We start from the raw sequence: 19,802 nt of genomic DNA on the forward strand, positions 1-19,802 counted from the left end.
AACCTTCTGCTAACTAATGATAATGACATTAAATGATGACACAAGGTTGAATCGTAACGTTGGTTTTTAGATGAGGTCGATTAACTCGACCTAGTGCAAGACATTTATTTTCGAGCTACATTTCAGATTCGTGCAAAGTGCTAATTTATTATAATTTACTTGTTAAGGTGACGAACGTTGAGTCAGACAGTAATACATGGCTGAAATGCACAATTAAATTTGGTATACCATCGTAGTATCAGGTTGGCTACGATCCAATACTATCGAATATAGATGTCCGATAATATCGGATCGAAGCTAACACCCGATGTCAAGTGGTAATTCGGTACTCGTCCGATAGTAGGGTGGTGTCGGTCCCGATCAGATGCCAAATTAATAAAGAAATTTCAGCCATGATATGCAATCAAAAACAACGAATTTACCTTCAAAGGTAAATTTATCAAAACAAATTAGGAATGGCACTGTTGCTAACTAAACCTTTAAACGTTAAACCAAATTTTGGGTTAATAACCATTAAAAAATACTTTTTTCATCCATTTGGATTGTTTGAGCATAGTACTGACGTCATTTGGTAACGAATCGGGTCGCGATATTTTTGGCCCAAAATATCGGGTATCGTTTCGGAATCAAATGTCAAGTATCGGATATCCATACAGTATCGAAATAACCCAGTAGTGAATATAACTGGTGTAAACAAGTAAAGCCTTGTTCTCGTTAGGTGATGTTAGGTCATCGCTGGAAGCCGGTTCCTACTTTGATGTGGCAGGGGTAGGCAGTGAGTTCGTCTCTGTTCACGACGCGGTAATTTCAGCAAAGTATAACGACGACTGTCAGAACGAGGTGTGTTAGAACTATGCAGGAATTTAAAACTTTACCCATCGGGTCCTCGGTTGTCCAGTATGAGAACATGGCAAAAAAATACATTGCCCGACTTCAGTTTCACCAATAGTATTTTTTTTTTAATTTAAAAACTGTCTTGTTTGGTATGGTCTAAATTGATCATCCCACATTGTGTTATTTTTATTTTTTTTATTGACAATATATTATTTGCAAAGAAAAAATATATTTTAGATAAAGCATACCGGTACTTTTATCAAAATTTACTAACTAAAATGAAATTTACACAATTAATTCACTTGGAAATTTCAAAAATATTTCACCATATTTTTCTATATTTTTTATGAAGACAAAATCACAAAAAAATAGAATCATGGTACTAGTCCATTGTTACTCTTGCAGAAGTAAAGTGAAGCAGTTGCAATTCGAAAAATGTTTTATTTATCCGTTTGAAAGTGTTCTTTTTCAATAAGATTAACCTACCAAGCAATAACTTTTGTTTTACATAGGTTAAATCTGCATGAAGCAACGAATTCTGATCGAAGCTTTCGTCGTTTTGAAGTCTGTCTGCCATTCAACAACTAACACGCGTTTCGCTTTTTGTTTTCTTTTTACTAAAATATATATATAGTTATAGCTCTTGCAAAGTATCGATAATGCCCAATAAAAGTTCATCATTAGCAATGCTTAAGGTTGAGGAGTGAAAGATTTTCTGAGATCTCTGTTGGTCATTTTTTTTAACATCTTCGTCTATTTAACAATTAAACTGTCTTCTGTCTCTGTCTGCGAATTATACACCATTTACTTCAAGGAGTCAAATCTGCTAATTTTATTTACATTATAAAGCAGATCTATAACGACCATATAAGCGACGTAGATGATATATATACATAGGTGAAGGCAAAGAGAGAAAGAGAAAATAAAAAGGAAGAGAAAGATCGACACAGAGCAAGGATGTGTATTAAACAAGATTTAATAACGCTCTGCAAAATAAGTATATCATCAAAAGCAAAATAATGGTGGTATTTTTAACTTAAAACGCATGTGCCCCACTTCGAGATGAGGTTAAGATTTGAAGTATCAACACCAATCAATAAATATTTAATGTGAAAAAAATGAAGACATGCAAAACGTAAATTAGAATATGTAAAACACACTCCATGTGTCTCGTGGGCAGTCAAGGGAGTTGTCGGGGACTTCTTCAATTTTAGCTGGTTCAGCTTTTCCGGGACAAATTTTATTGCGGATGGGATGCCACCGAATCTTTCTTCGTTCAGGAGATCGAGCAATCGTTATTACCCAGATGGAAAAACCCTTGACATATTAAAACTCAGTTAATAAAAAAGGTCTAAGTCAAGTTATTTACAAAACAACCCAGGGCAAGGATGTGCAAAAAACAATTTAATATCCAGTTATCTTCTTTAGTTTTGCAGTTGATATTTGATAATATCCAAGTCGTTGCCATTTTAGTAATTTGCAAACTAGTTTAAAACCAAGTAGCATAAAGTGAACAAACAGTAAAATATAGACCAAGTCATAAGTTCTACAAGTCATGTCACAGTCCAGTACTTAAATTACAGGTCAGGTTACTAATATTAAACAAAATTAAACCGTGCAAATCACCAAACATCTCAGTGTTTAAGCAATATTCATATACATGAAATACGAAGCGGATACTGTTAGACATTACAAAATACTGGGTAATATTCCTGTGCGAATAATTTTAAGTCAAAAACGTACTGAAGTCAAGTTATTGCTTTAAATTAATCCACTAGCCTACTTGTGTTTTTTCAAATCTCGTAATAATTTAGTGACTTAAGTGCAAATATATATTGGTTACACAGAGTCAATGCACCTCACAATTAAAATTTACAAGACACTATAAAGGTTTGTTTATTAGCTTTGGAACTATTTAAATATGCTTATTTTACGCCAACCGATACCCGTGTGTACTAATTCTAATCAATTCCAGTGACATACTTGCAAAGTGTTCACAACTGTAAAGAACCAACTCATGGCTGCGGAGTGATCTGCATCACGAGAAACCAACTGAGAGTATCCGAAGGCCCAAGGTAGAGCCACGATTGTAGAGATGTAGATTACAATGTAGAGACTTTTCTTGTGAGAGCGACGTATCGGATTGTGACGCTTCTGGAGTTGGAACACACATTATGTAACATTGTAAAATACGTCTTGTACATCGCGCAGTCTCACTAGTCCTACAATGGTGCCACTTTATGTATAGTTTTAAATAGACAAATAAGGCAACAATAGCCTATGGCCTAGCCTTTGTTACCCCTTTTGTCTACGACGTTTTGTAGCCCCATGGTTTAGGTCAGTGTTTCTTTTGTAATTTATAGACCTCATAGTTTCTTTCGTAATAAATACATACATATTCGAGTGCGAGTTACATATACATCGCAATACCGAAATACCAAATAACACGAACACAAGAAATAGTTTCTTTGCATTTAGATAACTGTTAATTAAATAAACTAAGACGAAAGATAAAGCAAAAATACACATATTGGAAAAATTTTTTCGCGCAGCGCACCTCGTAGTGTTCCATGGTGCACCGGTTAAGAAGCGATATACGTTATCCAAGTTTATATTTCTTTAGTTGTTTCATTCGGAGGGTAAATGATCAGTCAATTACAGGGAGTCACATTACTTACTTGATAACCTGCAGAGAGCCACACCTTAAAATTGAGCAGAAATAAATATGACCATGTTTTCCCCAACACACATGATTTTATTCAGTCATATTTTGCTGTATATATTGCACACTAACAATATAACATATATGGTTCATTAAAGTGAATTGTTGTTTGCAGCCAGGGTAATTTTAGTCAAGCATTTGGTGATGAAATGGACCCTATTTTTAGGACATAATTTATTTTTTGCTAGGGAACTATACTAACCAACGTTTATAAGTGAACCAAGTAAGCCGCAAAGAAAGTGGTGAAAAAGTTGAAATAGAACCTGGTGCTTTATTTCAATTGGCAAATTAGTAAGAATGATTTTAGCCAATTAGTCTGCAAATATCATCAGGCAACTATGACATCCGAGAGGCTGGTTCACGAATATAAACAAAATGGTTAAATAATTTAGTTACATCGGTTGTGTGTACATATTAGATAACATAGTACCCCACTAAACTTTACAGGTGGAGGAAGTTTCGGAAAGCAGTGACAGACGTAATTTTGTGTTTTCACCTCCAAACGGGACAACGCCTAAGATTGGCGTCCCTCGGACTGCCCTTCGACAAGGTCAAGGTCGCATCAAGAGGTCAAGTGATGATGTCACTGAAGATTCAATCCGACTGGTTTTCACCTATCACAAGCATGCGACGTTGTTTGATACCGAGCAGACTCTTTCGTCGGTAATAATGAATTGCTAACGTAAACTATGTGACATGTCAAGGATGGGATAATTGCTTGCCGAAAATAGATATTTCGGCTCTTCTAGCTGAAGAGTATTTTCTCAATATAAAAGAGAGAGGTTTTACATTTATACCCATTCAATTTATGTTGTATGCTGATATTCATAACGTTTGGTATTGCCGTGTGGCCTGCTATACCAATTATATTTTGCTACTGGAAAAAAGCTACATCAAGTAGGCAAATGTCTAGGCACAAACCATTATGAATTGCCGTCATTTAAAAACCGTTAAAAACAGTTCACTGATGATACGGGCGGTTGTACTGATCTTTCGAAGAAAAAAAGGGTGTAATTGGTAATCTGGTCTTGATAAAACTTGGAAACTGCTTGGGTAAAAATGTTTTGGTAGAATTTTTTTCTTGGACAATTAATCTTAGCGGGCCTAACTGTGTACTTAAATTTAAGGGAATTATCAAGGACAAATAGGTTCTTTACTGCTTTATACTTTTTTCGTGTATGTTCCCGCTCTCTACTACAAAAATGCTTTAATTACAGGTTATTAGCGCCAGTATTGGCCAAACTACTGTTCTTTCCAACTCACCTATCGTCATACAATTTGGGGAAGAAGACAAACTAACGAAGAAAACACAGTCGGATCCAATCGCGAGTTCTTTATGGTTAGTTTAGGAACGGTATCATTTTCAAAGCTTACAGTTTCGGCATGTTTACAAAAGGTACAGAATTGGTTCAAAGCTTTATAATGAGAAAACGCACAGCCATTCAATGAAAAACCCTCCAACAACAATAACATGATTAAAAGACGCAAACAATGTAAACCAATAAACACGGAACTCATGTTGTTTGTAATCTTTTATATAAGTTTAGGCCAACTGAAATGATAAATGTCTTTTGTATTTCTTAAGCGCTGTAATCCAACCACAAGTAATGTAAAAAAGTGGTACACCGTGATATAGCCCTGTTGAAGTAATACAGATTACTAATACCTAGCCATACTTAGAATATTTCCAGTGCATTTACAGTGGTCGTGAATTCAACCTCGAGGTAGGGTATTTTAGACTTTCCTTTTATTACAATCCTGATGAGACCAATCAACTGCGGTTATCCCCGGTTTATGTCTTATGAATGCGATGTTAGACAAATGTTCAGTGTGGTTAAAAAAAACAAATATTATGTTGAAATAACGATAAAATGTCAAAAAAACGATCTAAATGAACAAAAGTTATATTCACAAAAAAGGAAAGATATATTTTCAGCATATTACATTGCAAATATATTCAACACGATTAGACCCTTGTTGAACAACAAATAAAGCTTTGGAAACAGAGTTGGTTATTGTCCCCACAGAAAGAAAAACATTCCTTTAGCTGTGCACACTACAGCAACACAAAGTTCGTGAAGGAAGGCTGCTGCCTGCTTAAAGATTCCCAGCACCCTAAATGCGAATGCGACCGTCTAGCACACTACGCTCTACTTTTTGTAAGTAGCACAATTACATATTTTATAAATGTTAAAAATTCTACTGTTGTATTTGACACAGCGTTTTACTTTGTTGTTCAACAGGAAAACGAATTTGTTCCGGCAGATGTCGCTATCGGTGCTATAAGCACGCTTGGTTGCTGTATGTCGCTAGTGGGCGCTGTACTCACAATTGCCGCCCTCGTTATCAACAGGTACATTTTCATTTGAGGTGTAAGAATAAAAGACAAACTGCTTTACTAAACATTCAAAGCCAAATGCAGTTTAGCTAAACTTTGCGGGGTATTTAACAACGCTTTTTTATTTAAAATCGCGAGGCCAATTCAATCAATAACGTCATTTTACTTATTTACATGTTATTTACTAGTAAATCGACTGCACGTTTGTTTTGCAAAACATAAAACCGAACTGTGATCTATTCAACCATCTAAAACAAAATGTCTTACAAATCAACAACTTCTCTGGTAATTTGTGCTCCATTAAAGTCAACAGGCGACACTTATTGCGTTCAAATTCTTAGAAATCTGTGGAAAGAGTCAAAAAAATTTAAGTTCGAGTGAGAGTTACAGTCAAAGTTGTGCAACGAAACAATGTGAAAGTAACATCAACTCAATGTTTTCAATGATTTTTTGTTTCTATAAACTTTAAACAGTGCCCATCCTGGTCTAACGAGGGTTTAAAAAAATTCAATAGCAAGATCAAAGTAAAACAACAACTACTGTTCTTTGCAGTGGCGGGAAACTCGGATGTCCGGAAAGGATTCTCATCCTGATTTGCTCGAACCTTATGATCAGTTATTGATTTTCGTGGTGGGAGTTGGTCGGACGGAGCCGCGTTGGGCTTGTACGCTGGTGGCTGGACTTTTACTTTATGCTGGTCACTTGGTGATGGGTTGCCGTGCAGAGCTACGAAGTATACTATACGGTGTCAAAGGTGTGGACAACATTGCGTTTTTTATTTGGCGGAAAGAAAATCAAATAAAAAAATGTGTGTTCAAAATCATAATTATAGATGTTAGGCTTATGTGCGTTGTAAAGATTGAGATATTTAAATCGTGATTAAAGTGACATAGATATCGATGTATAATATACATACATTGTATGCATAAAGTTTTTAAAACGAATATTTACGATTTTACATTGATAATTTTTTTAGTTCGGTTAAACGCATGTGTATACTTTTAACTGAAGTCGGCATATATAGAGCATCCAAACTTATGTATTCTGACGTGACACTTGTTTGTTAAATGACGTTATCGTTTTTCTGCATGATGGTGGTAGAATATTTTTTAACTGATAGTTATATTCCAGGCTACATGCCATGCTTACTTACTTATTTTGTGTTTATATAGTGTTAATTGGATTACTTTGGTATCCTATTATGAAAATGTCTGTATAGCTAGTCGTTCGCTGTATTTCTGACGCAATGTTATGTTTAATTAAATACGTGCGTTTTTCTTTCTCCTTCTACCAAATTCAAAAACATACTTTAACGAGCTGTAAGTCCGATTCTCTCACGCAACAAGCGCGTGTATACGATCCTAATATCTAATCGTCGTAAGTAATTTTTTGAAAAAAATCAGCTCTTTTGATAAACAAGATAGCTTTATGTATATGTACAACTCTACTTTCCGTTTCCGAATAGGAAACATACCATTCTACACGTACATTAAGGAAAGCGACACCGTATAAACCTTTTATTTAGCGGGTCTGCTTATATGAATTTTCGATTGATCAACACCACTTGTGAGCAAAATTGCTGTTTCTTCTAACATTCTAATGTGTTCAGAATTTCGGTAAGGATGACGTAGCAGTTAGAAACGGTGCTGATAGGTTCATGATGCGAGCTGTCTTTTGCGCCTACCTCTCCCTGCTTTTGTGGCCGTGGCCTGCTTCATAGTTGCGGTGTTTTACTTGGACGCCAATCAACCAAGCCGATTTTGCGTTTAGGTTTTTCGCTACTTTACAGTTACTCGTATGCCGATATGCTATAATTTGGGCAAAGAAGTACAGCCGTCCAATTCAATACCAAATAATGTTTGTTTTTGTTCAGACATGAAAAAAATGCTTTATTGCTGGTAAACCACAGCAACATGCATTGTTTAGCAGATCTCCTGACCTTTTTATTAAACGAGCTATTCACACAGTCCTTTGACCTGGCAACACAAGGTTGTGCGAAAGTCAATATTAAAACATTTCGTGAATCGCACTACTGTTTTATTAGCACTGAATAACATTATGTTACCGTGAAGCGTTTTGCAAAGCAGAGTTAGTGAAACAAGCTTCACGTTTGTTTTTTCTCATCCGATGATCAATAAAATACACACGCAAAAGTACAAAAGAACGCTTATTGATTGGGAATAAGAACAGCTTTAAAACGCCGGTGGTTATGAATAGAGATTGGTCCTACCTATTTTGGTACTGTTTTGTTGCAGGACATTTTCAAAGAATGAATAAAATTTAAATTTAATTACGCACATAACAATATATGATTAACACAAGACTAAAAGATGGAACACAAGAAGCGCAAAACGGAAGAGACTATATATTTTAACAGACCATTTGTTAAATGTAAGTTCAGTTGTTTCCGTATAATGATAATGATACAGTTGCTGACCCTTTTGGCTCCTTCGAGTTATCGTGCGGAGAACATCTGTTGGCTCACCGGATACCCACTCAGCCTTGGATTGCTTTTTCCTTTTGTGATGCTGATAATCTTCAACGTTAGAGTATTTTACGGGCCTCTTCCTAGAGATTTGGTGCAGGAATTTTGAGGTGCGTAACGTAAATGCATGTATAAAAACTTGTCAGATGGACTTTAATCGTGGCCAAATACACTGATGCACTCGAAAGTTGTAATACCCATTTCGCTTTACCTCACTGCAAGAAAGGCGAAATCAAAATGGTCGACACATCTAAATTTGTTATGAACAGACAGCGAGACTGCGTGTCGTAGGGAAAGTCCCTTACGCGTTCGTGTATTTTCACCTTGCTTTAACTACGTCACTCGGCCATGAGAGACGACTTTTTCTGAACAGCTTCTCACAAAAGTCGCCCTAAACAACAGCATCGTTGAGTGAAAAGGGAGACCATTGTTGTTGTCTGTCCAAATGAAGCTGACTAGTGACTATATGTGGCTCAGTTACATAAAACTTATGATAGTGTGTACGTTTCGTAGTTAAGTCGCCCACAGCATTGGTTTTAACCTGTGGAACACTTGGCTAAAAGTATGGAAGTATAATACTATTGCGGCAGCTCTAAGTTATACTTTGTTTTGGCACCTAAGTTCAGCGCAGGGAGCAAGGTTTTCAATATTTTGTTTGCTTCAATGAAAACGAGTAAACTTCAAAAAAATGATTTATTTGTTTTTGCGTAAATTATTAAACCAGAGGGTGTGCATAGATCGTTAAACGCGACTATTTGTGCGCAGCCATGGAATGATAACCCTTAGGCCCCAGTTTCAGCTAGTCGCCCATACGCTGTTGAATATGTATTAAGTAATTTCGCTCTTACGGAAATGCCTGTTAAATCGAGCTAGTTACTCGACTGATACACCCACGCCATTTCTCCGATGCACGCTTAACTTTTATGCACTGGCAAATGCCTAGGAACGTAGGCAGGATTGTAGGCCAACACAGCAAAGCGTTGTGTGATATAGTGTTTGTTCGTGCTAAGTCCTGAAGTTTTGGTTTAGTGCGCAAAAAACGTTCGGTGCAACATTTTGATTTCAACAAGTTATCCGTCGACGCTATAAGTAGGAATATCCACAGAAGGAGAAATGGAATTGTTGATCATTTAGCTATATAGATAAATATCGAAGCTGTAAATGAAAAAGCAGTTCGTTTTGTTTTGTCAGTTACTTATCATAAGTAGCGAATGTTAAGTTTGCGAACCACTAATTGAGATTTGCAACCAGATTTTTATTTTTTGACTGTTTTTTATATATTAATGTAAGTTTATATTTTAAATGCTTAGTAGTTATAACGTCCTAATCGGAATAAATCCTAAATTCGTCGGAACAATACCTAAAAGGCAGAATCGGGCCTATGCACCTTTTAGCTAACCCGAAAACCTATACCCCAAAGAACATCACTAAAACTACTACCGGTAATACTTTTATCCCAATCCGAATTCTAACTTACCATTCCACCATTAAACCCAAACAGGGACAAACACTCCGGTGCTAAAAAAGCGGCGCCCTAACAGAACAGGTTAAACTATGAAGCAATTCTGGTTTAGATAATGTTGCCTTGTAGAACTTATTGCGTCCACATTTCTTACTTGGGTAATCTAAAAATTGGCACACTTTACACATGGGTAGAAATGAATAACACCCTGCTTTGCTTATTCCCTATTTACACAAATACTTTTGATCAGTTTGGTGATTTTTATTTTACACATTTGTGTCTTCCCGATTAAAAAACTGTATATAGACTGAAAACCACAAGAAATGAAAAAGGTTTTCATTTGTGGAGCCCATTCGGTAGGCAAGACCACGCTCTGTCAGTATTTATGCGACCATCTGGAAATAGACTCGACAACGATCCACATTTCGTCCGAAATTGCTCGTCTTCTCATAAAAGAAAATCCAAACTTGCCGGTAAGCTATGGCAAAAGAGTAGAATCCCAAAATAGAACGACGTAAACAAAAAAAAAAAAAAAAAAAGTTGCTCGATATATTGGATAAAAATTGCTGCATCAACACCAAATAATATCTTTTCACTTTTTAAATAGGTAAACTGAAATTGTTTTGCTACTCTGTTTGACTTTCTGGCATGTTTTACCCCGTTTCGATTTTTGATGTAATCTTTTCAGACCAAAAACGTAAAATGCTTCCATAAGCACTCGATATTTTTTTTTGATGTGATTAATTATCGTTTTAAGTACTCAATGCGTCACAAATCTTTGTAAAACTATTACAAATAAATGAAACCAATTTAGAGATTTAGTATTTTGTACCAAATATCCGCAATCCACACATTTTTGCACTTCCAACTTTGCACGTTCCAACTAGCAGGTTTCTTTAGATTGTGTTTTGACGTGTGGTTATCCCTAAACACACGTAGCCAAATTCTGGCACTGTTCAATTTTACAACCGTGGCAGGTCACACAACATTGTGCTTCGAGTTTCACGCGACTCAACCTGTTGATTTTGGACAAACAGTACGAAAGGAATATGGAGGGCGCCATATATTTAGAACTCTCGTGGTGTTGATGTTGGCTTTTAAGAACTTTAAAACGCTGTCAAACTCATTCAACAATATACTATACTTTTGTATTTCATCTGTACCTAAAGACGTAGTGTCTGGATCAATTGAAACAAAAACGGTATGCTAACTGAGCTTTATACGGTAACAGAATATTAATTTCATATAGTGTAGCACAAAGTGAAACAAGAATAGCAAAAAATCCACGAACAGGCAAAAAAAAATTGGCGTTATTTTGCGTCTCGAAAATGTACTATGTAAGGGCCTGCTGTTTGATTGTCTGCATGAAGATTGCTTCCGGCAGTCATTACAACATTTACCTTAAAGCGGTTGGTGCTTCATTGCGTAGCTGCGACATGGTAAAGTCAAGGCGTAGCGCGACACAACCAGGCGTTTATAAAGTACAGAGACAAAATAGGAAAAAAGGCGATCTGCACGTGGATGCACATCAGTAGGTCCGTCACAGCCTCACATTTATGAACATTTATGACGAAATGTCATCAGTCATTGACAAGTTAAAGTTAACCCAACGAACGGCTCATATCGTAATACAAAAGGAGGCTTAGCAAGGGGCTAACTAAAATCAATTGATCTAGCTGAGACTTCCGCAGGGACGGGCTATTAATAGGGAGCCTGTTATATTGAGCTAAAAGTAAATAAATGTTACTAGAGTGCAAGGAATTGCACTGAAAAATGATCTTTAGTCCAACTTTAGTCCAAGTCAAGTTATTTTTTTAATAAATAGAAAGTTCCAGTCAACTTATATGTATAGTAAGTTAATTCCAAGACAGTGCTGTTAGCGCTGACCTTATGGTTATATATTTGACGTATAAAAATAAAATGGCGTCGCAATCGTTTTTAAACGTTTGAAAAACTTAACTTGAAACGTCAATAGTGACGTCTAAAGGGCGAATAGATAAGGTTGTTGCCCAAAGACGTTTTCAACGTTGTATCTACGTCGTTCGGTTGCAACTTTAACTAACCAAACTAATCCAAAAATGTACGTCGGTGAAACGGCAAATTTTTATCTGAGATACTGGTTTCAACGGAATCTGTTTTGGCTGTAAATTGCATCCTTTCATAGTATAGCGGCTACACTATACTATAGCTGCCTTTTTCCACCTTCATTTTTAAACGCTTTTACTCATCTGTTAAATTCCAACTTTTTTCCCACAGACAGTGACCACCAGGAATGCCTCTTCGTGTGCGATCGAGGACCTCTAGACCCCGTGACTTACCTCGAAATGTTTGTTAGCCCCGACGTTGCCGAAAAAGTGGCCAGTCAAGACAGGACGCTGGAAATGATTGAAGAGTAAGTTTATATCGTGTGTCACGACAAAAATAAAGATCACTTTTTTTCTTGATTATATCCATTACTGGCCTTACCTCAGTTTTAAACATTTTCTTCTGTTTCACTGTTGCAGCGCACGCCACCTGGTTAGCCCTCCAAGCTCTGAATATACTAAAGATCGATTTAATACTACAGAATGTAAATTTCGGTGGAAAAATATAATATCAAACCTAGCTTAATTTTCCTGAAGGTAAGTTGAGAACCGTGAATATTGTTTTGATGGCACTAATAGCTTGAAGGCATGTGTTCTAAGATATTGATAGATGAATACTTAAATTGTTGCCTACGAATCTTGAAGCATTATCATAAGTTATTTGCAAATTGCCCCCGTGACAAATAAGGACAATTATGGCTGGCTTTGGTAATCGCTAATTAACAGATCTCAGCTATTTCATCTATACAAATGACCTATACTTTTCGTTATATACTGAAAAACCTTGACAAATTTAAGAAATTGTTTCCGGTCTTTTCAACCACCCTTAATTACACTACGTCCTCTTCTTCGTATTTGATTTTCATACTGATACTTTACAACTGCCCTCCCCCCCTTTGGTGGGCAAGCAAGATAAAATTGAGGAAGTTAATACACACAAAGATAACGGCGTTCATGCTGCTAGGCCAATTACTTTTTTAATATTTCTTCAGTTACTAATTTACTGTTTTCAAGTTAAAACAAAAAACTCGGAGTTAGATCACAAACCATGGCTGGGACAGTTTCAATTAGTTGGGTAACGAATCGAAACCGACATCACTCTGATATTGGACGTAACCGACAATTCCACTTAATATCGATTTCCATTCCAATTCCTTTTTGTCGGGCATCATTATTGACATTACTGTGAACATCCACTTGTCCAAACCAGATAAATCGTATTTTATGTTCACACGGATATTGGACCATTGTAAGTGCAGCTGTCTTTACCGAACCAACTATCTTCATTTTCCAGGCTGCAGATGAGCGATGACGTCATCGTGGTGGTCATCCGACCATGTGGCGACTTTCTCGAGCACGATCACGTGAGGATCGACACGAGTTTCGAAGAGTTGGAAGAGTACGACCGCATCATGAGGAGAATCATGGACAGGAAGAAGATCAATTTCCTCTTCCTGGAGGAAAAGGACCTTCGCACGAGAGCGATGCTTATCGTTAAGCGAATGAAGATCGCGTGGCCGTCGTTGAAGATGAGACTGAATGAAGAAGAGTCTGAGAATGTGCTGCAATCTGTCTGAGAAAACTTCGATTTTGTCAATTTGTTGAAACCGTATTTATTTCATTCTAAATCTGAAAATCTGTTGTCACTGTAAGGCGACAAATTTTACCGTAGTTTGACTAGCTTTGTCACAACCTGGCTTTATTAGGTGAAAATACAAATAAAAGCAATTAAAATACACGAAGTAAGAGGTATTTCCTTTTTTGTAAGACTTTTTTTAATTGGACCTTGGCTCTATTGCCACATTTTTGCTTGCAATTGTCGTAAACTGGTTTGGTGGTTGACTTTATACATAAAACGTTGAATATGCTTTTCTTAATTTTGCATCTGTTAATATAGTGCAATGTACCGTTAAATCGAATTTTGATAATATTTGTTCTTGCCTTGTTTTAGTTATTAGTTCGCATTTAAACTTAATAACGTTATATTTTTCTTGTATGAAGTGTGGTTAACCAAACATCCCGTTGGATGACTTAAAATTGTAAAAGGTGGTGGCTATTGTTAAAATTTGACCTATTTGTATTTTACTTGCCGTAATCTACAAAAGGGCATGTTTGCCATATCACAAAATTTTTAATAATGTGACAAAAAATGGCAAAAACGTTTGATTAAAACAAAACAACTGTGAAGTTCCACTCAAATCAACTTTCTAAAACCGTCTTCAAATTTTCCTGTGCTTTAAGAAGACTGTTTATCGTTGCTGTGCTAATACGTAAGAAAACAACAATATTATAAAAAATGGTTATAGTACCCCTGATAACCATACGTGTTAAAGAAAAAAAAATATAGGCTTCAATGAAAGGCATAGATATCCCTTGTGCGACACCTTGCAGTAACGGAAACTATAACGTTTATCCGTAGAAGCAGTAAAGCAACTAAATAACGAAACAAAACCGAAAAAATGTGCTGTTCAGTGAAACTTGCTCTGTTTTTAACGCGTTATTTTTGTTGCTTTTTTTATTGGCTATACTTGAATGTTCGTATTTAAATCCTGCAAAGATTATATGTCTACTGTTAAGTCCCAAGCCTGATGAAAAACACTTTACCTGTAAAAGTAATCATGTACACATTTGCTAACAGACTTAAACTATAACACTAAAAAGGCCTAGGCCTATACTAAAAGTTAAGTTGTGATTTATGCTGGTGCAAATTATTTTTTTTCAATGTTCTGGTTCATTTAAAGCATTGGTTCTTAAACGGGGGTCCACGGAGCCCTAAGGGTCCGCAAAACGTTTTAGAGGGGCCCGCAAAAACTTCTAAATATACCTTTATTGAATTAATTAACGCTTGGAAACATGCTTATTGCTTAATCACAATCTTGGTAAGAGACAAATCATATTACAACATCTAATAAATCGCGTTGAGTGTGACGTAACACGTGCATTGTGATGTACACAAATATTTTGTAAAATAGAAGGCAGCATTACAACAGCTCACTTGAACCGTATTTTAGTTTATGCTATCGTTCGTAAATATGACGTAGGTTTAGCATTATTAAAACACGACCACGCATTTAACGACTTGCTTTATTTTAAGACATAGCTTTAGAATCACATTAAAATAAACCTGTAATAAAGCAACTTGGTGTTGTCTGTTACTTTACTCAACATAAGGTGCACTATAGGCAGATATACAGAATTATAAAAGAACTATCCATGTATTGCACCAGAAAAATGTAAGGGATCCGCGACCGTTTGAAAGCATTAAAAAGGGGTCACGGGTACGAAAAGTTTGAGAACCACTCATTTAAAGGGTCAGCTACTTTTGAAATGTTAGCTTAACTTCCACTTGTCATTCCTAAAATCTTGCAAAAATAGCGTTCAAGTTCGGTTACGGTTAGAAAAGATTATGCCAAACCCAATTCATAAAATTTGGTTTGGTTTCGGTACTACTTTCTATTTATTAGAAGTTAAATAATAGTTTAAAGAATACCTTGGCATTCGATGTATCCCGGTGGACAAACGCAATTCGTTCCATTCCACAATCGCACATCTTCGCACTCTTCAACTTGCATGCATTTTCTTCCATCTGAACGCATTAGAGTTTACTTGGTTTTATATCGTGCTTCTCAACTAAATACAACTGGATTTTTAGCATTATTTCAACAGCAATTTATAAAGTTTTTTGTTAATTCAATGTTCATTTTTACATTGCAATTTATTTAACCACTCTTACCATAGCAGCTTGACTCATCTGATGGAAACAATTCGCACTCCATCCTCGATGGATCACAGTAATCCGAAATTGCGGGATCGGTGAAATTTGCTGTACATATTAATAACTATATTGCAGTTACTATCACCAAACGTAATGCAAAGAAGGAATGACTGTGAGTCGGTGAATATTCAACACAAAAATTGAACTTACAATACTATGTTGTAAACTAGTCATTTTAATTGTTTGAAACCCGTAAATCGCTTGAGAAAACTTAAAGCAAAGATATAATAATCGAAAATCATTTTAGGTTACTTTTTAACTTATTGTATTAGCAAGTCAAGTTCAGGTTAATCATTTACATATAAATAACTGTTAAATTCAGAAATAATTTTTATTAACGAGACAAGTTCTACAACTTTTATATAATAAAAATACTATTTTCAATATTTTTTAAACTAACCTACTGCTGTCGTTAAAGCTCTGCAGTTATAAGTCAAGAACTCGAGGCAGTTTCGTAATGTCTAAGTGAATGAAAAGTGTATACAGAACGCCATCTTAAACAGCCGAATCTGTCGAACAATGATGCAAGCAAGGCCGGCTAGAAAACAGCTAACCTGTAGTGAGGTTCGAACTCACGACCTCTGGCTATACTACCTTGCTTGCATTATTTATTAACAGATTAGTGTGCGATGCCTTTCGGTGCGCTAATGATACGTAAGCCATTGTTCATAAAGCAGTTTTAGGAGAGCTAGAAGACAGATGTTGAACACACCTGTGTGTATATTTTTCATTCAACTCGATAATAACACTAGAATTAGACGGAGACAGTTCCACCCCAGGTGCACGAAACCAACTCACTGAAGATCGCGTTCCATTCCAGCCAAACTTGTGGATTGTTTGAAAGTTGACCAGGATCGTTGGGTTGATAAACTTCGAAGCGAAAGCCACAAAAGCCGGTGTGCAATAAGGTCGTCTGAAAATCTCCCGACGAATTGCCGTAAGCCCTTAGTTGCAAACGTGGCAGTTGCCATAAATATTTTCTTACTTATGTTACAAATATTTTCTTACTTAATAGCGATTTAGGTTTAGAAAGAAACGCCAATAACACAGACACAAAGTGAAACGTATTGCTTTGCAACGAACTTTGGAAGACATGCATTGTCTGTTTGATTTTTAAACCGTAAATAACGCCAGTATTGTCACCTTTACATGAAGTATCGGTTTTCATGTATCCCAAAGCGCAAACACAGATGGTTCCGTTCCAAATTTGCATACCGCTACAGTTGTGTTTGGGCGCCTCACACAGCCTCCCATCTAAAAGCGCAAGTAAGCCAAAATACGATCAATTATAATAACTATTTATAAACTGTTGCTTACGGGCATAGTAATATACATAAAAAATCAGGTCCTCTGGTAATTTCAATTTTTTACCATAATTTCGGCAACCTTGCAAGAACGCTCGTACAACAAACGGAAAACACAGAAAGGAAAAATGCAAGGGTTTCAAGTTCAAGAGTTTACCACAAGCCGATAATTCCGGCACAGATCTTAAATAAGCGCGAAGTTAAACTTAAAAAGGTAAGTCAATCGGCAACCCAAACTGGATGCTCCACGACAGACCGAATTCTGTTTCTATGCAGGTCAGTTATGTAAAAAATTATGGGCTTGTTACGCTGCCCTATACCAAAACTAACCGATGTATTACGCCTTTTGGAATCTTGGAACATCCATAAGCAGGGTTACACCATGAATATTGAAACAGACGTGATGCTCTCCGCATGCTACAAGCACTCGCTGAAGGACTAAAGGCAAAACGTTATCGCTAAATGTTTTCTTGTCGTTTTGTTGCTCAGGGTTTTTCTTGTTTTTTCACACAAAATAACTTTGGAAGGAAGAAATCCGTTTTAATAAAACTATGTAATACTTAATTAAGATAAATTGACATTATGTTTGCGTATCTACCTCTAAAGCGGCAATTTGAAAGTGTTATAAGGATAATTTCTATAATGATAATATATCTATGTTTGATAGCAAAAGTAGTGTTCAGCTTTCCTAAGATACTATGTTATATTTTATTTAGTAGCCAAAATATGGAGTAATCCTGGAATTTTTTATTCGTTGGTTGAATGCATGTCATTAAAATGTACTTTCCAATGTAAAATAAATTTAAATTTGTCCCATGGGTTGGACATTTAACAGTTTACGAAACACTGAGCCAATCTATAATACCATTAAAACTGACCGAAACCTACTTGCCATTCCAGTTGCACATTCGAATCTTCCCAGGCTCTTGTAAGATCCATTTCAAAATCTGGAACCCGCTGGATTAGAGCTAATAGGAAGTGGCCCTGGCCTGCACCGACCATGGTGACATCAAAATTGGGAAATTCAGGGTTGGTGCCTATTACTCGTAATTTTAGACAGAATAGTTGTGGGAAATAGAGGGTTACTTCTTTGCCGTTAGGGTTCCATGTGTTCGAGCCGACAACGTGATAATCCATGTCGCACATACCTAAAAAAATATGGACCTATCTAGTTACGCGTTCACCTAATATACGGTGCAACATTTCGCGGGCGGATTCCGCAAAACTGTAATCGAAATTGGGCCAGATGAACGCGAAATGTTTTTGTCTAACCTAAATATTTCATGAGATCTATAAAGTTCGAAACGCTTTAAAAGCTGCACTCAACTTAATGATAATTGGCGTGATATTGTACTTTGCATTAGTTCACAAAATTACTTATCGTAATTCAATAGAAGTTCACATGGTGACTTCAGAAAGGCTGGCCGAAACCAGTAAGCCTTAATAGGATTATAGTTTTAGCAAAGCTAGGAACACACATGGATGTTTCAGTGTTGAATAAAAGTATATTTGATTAGATGTAATGTATTGTTATGTTGAACCATAAAAGTCAAAGTACGAATCCTTCATTACAGTATGTTGATAACCCCTAGAACGTTGAATATATCTTTAAATAATATGTTTAGGCCGGATACGGCCCGCCAGTGAAAGTCATCCGGCCCGCGACCTCTTTTTCAAAGTGCACACAAGTTCATGCATCATATTTTTTAACTTGGGAACTAACGTTCAGGATACAATTTTCTAGAAAAGATAGTTCGCAAATAAATACCAGTGGGAATTTTTTTAAAAAGAAACCCTGATTTCAAGACTAAAAGCATCATACAGCAAATAAGAAATAGTAAATTTCCAAGTAGAATCGGATAAAAACTGTAGATTTGGGTACACTATGCACGTATCTGTAATGAAGCTTTATAATAAATTACAAAGCCAAAAAGGTCGAGTAGATCAACATCTTGATTATTAAGACGTCTCGATACGAGCTTGTATTATCTTCAGTTAATGTACATACATTTTTTATTGTTAAGCAATTTATTATTAAGCAACAGTACATTTGATTAAACTACTTTTAAATGCTAAATATAGGTAACGTACGTTTTCGGAGCGTCTTGTTTCGGCACGGATGTTCGCAAATGAAAAAGTTGTGTTCGATGCACAAGTAGCCAACCAACGTGAGACCTTCAATAAGAGGGCACAGTTGCCGAAATACTGGTGTATAAAGAAACTGTTTGTTGGTGTTGCAGGGATCCCGTCCACGTAAGACCAGTTTTCCACGGACGATTGAACAATGCCTATCCAGCAGTGGTTTGTCAACTCTAAAGGCTGGAGCAGTTGCAAAGATATCAGACTGAAAGGAAAAGTAGAACGCGAGTTAAGATCGCACCACATTTTACAGAATTCCATGTTTGGTTTAATACATTTTTTTGTAGTCTTGCATACCAAAGAACAGTGTTGTTGTGACGTCAAAAAATGCACTTTTTTAGGTCAATGTTATCAAACTACTCGTCTTGACTTAAACCTTGTAGGTAAAATTACTTGACTAAACTTTGGTTTTCTCCACAAATGACTTTTACACAAACATCTGTATTTTAAACAAATAACTGGAATTGTTTTCAAAATGTATTTGGTATGAAATTGTATTTTTTGTATTAATCAAAAGCAGTTCCTCTGGTAATTGTATTTCTTAACTAACGTTTCTGCAACCTATGCAAATCGCCTTCGTCAAGGACGCTTGACACCGAACTGTGGCCATGTCTGGTAGCAGCAGTTTATATATTGCGTTTTATATCTCATGTTTTGTA

General features: G+C 36.2%; 2 protein-coding genes across 2 annotated transcripts in view; both read left to right on the forward strand.

The window, feature by feature from the left end:
* Positions 1-6,516, forward strand: part of LOC146159124 (sulfate anion transporter 1-like) — a 35,253-nt gene extending 28,737 nt beyond the window's left edge. The window contains exons 16-21 of the mRNA XM_083384872.1: positions 719-840; positions 4,004-4,219; positions 4,774-4,895; positions 5,604-5,715; positions 5,800-5,909; positions 6,447-6,516. Of these exons, the coding sequence (XP_083240998.1) occupies positions 719-840; positions 4,004-4,219; positions 4,774-4,895; positions 5,604-5,715; positions 5,800-5,909; positions 6,447-6,516 (752 nt within the window). The remainder of the gene's footprint in view (positions 1-718; positions 841-4,003; positions 4,220-4,773; positions 4,896-5,603; positions 5,716-5,799; positions 5,910-6,446) is intronic.
* Positions 6,517-9,867: 3,351 nt separating this feature from the next.
* On the forward strand, positions 9,868-14,248 carry LOC146159125 (uncharacterized). Its single transcript, XM_083384873.1, has 4 exons — positions 9,868-10,314; positions 10,819-10,919; positions 11,988-12,233; positions 13,220-14,248. The coding sequence occupies exons 1-4, from the start codon at positions 10,165-10,167 to the stop codon at positions 13,500-13,502; spliced, it is 780 nt and encodes a 259-aa protein (XP_083240999.1). The 5' UTR covers positions 9,868-10,164; the 3' UTR covers positions 13,503-14,248.
* Positions 14,249-19,802: the final 5,554 nt, after the last annotated feature.

This window comes from Ascidiella aspersa, chromosome 3 (genome assembly GCF_963924565.1).
Source record: "Ascidiella aspersa chromosome 3, kaAscAspe10.2, whole genome shotgun sequence".
In the NCBI taxonomy this organism is placed as follows: domain Eukaryota; kingdom Metazoa; phylum Chordata; class Ascidiacea; order Phlebobranchia; family Ascidiidae; genus Ascidiella; species Ascidiella aspersa.

Bases quoted from the DNA above. Each gene is read 5' to 3' on its own strand.
- LOC146159125 (XM_083384873.1), top strand. From the start codon at position 10,165: ATGAAAAAGGTTTTCATTTGTGGAGCCCATTCGGTAGGCAAGACCACG. The intron at 10,315-10,818 runs GTAAGCTATGGC...CAACCGTGGCAG, and splicing joins AAGAAAATCCAAACTTGCCG to GTCACACAACATTGTGCTTC. The intron at 10,920-11,987 runs GTGGTGTTGATG...GTTTTGGCTGTA, and splicing joins GCCATATATTTAGAACTCTC to AATTGCATCCTTTCATAGTA.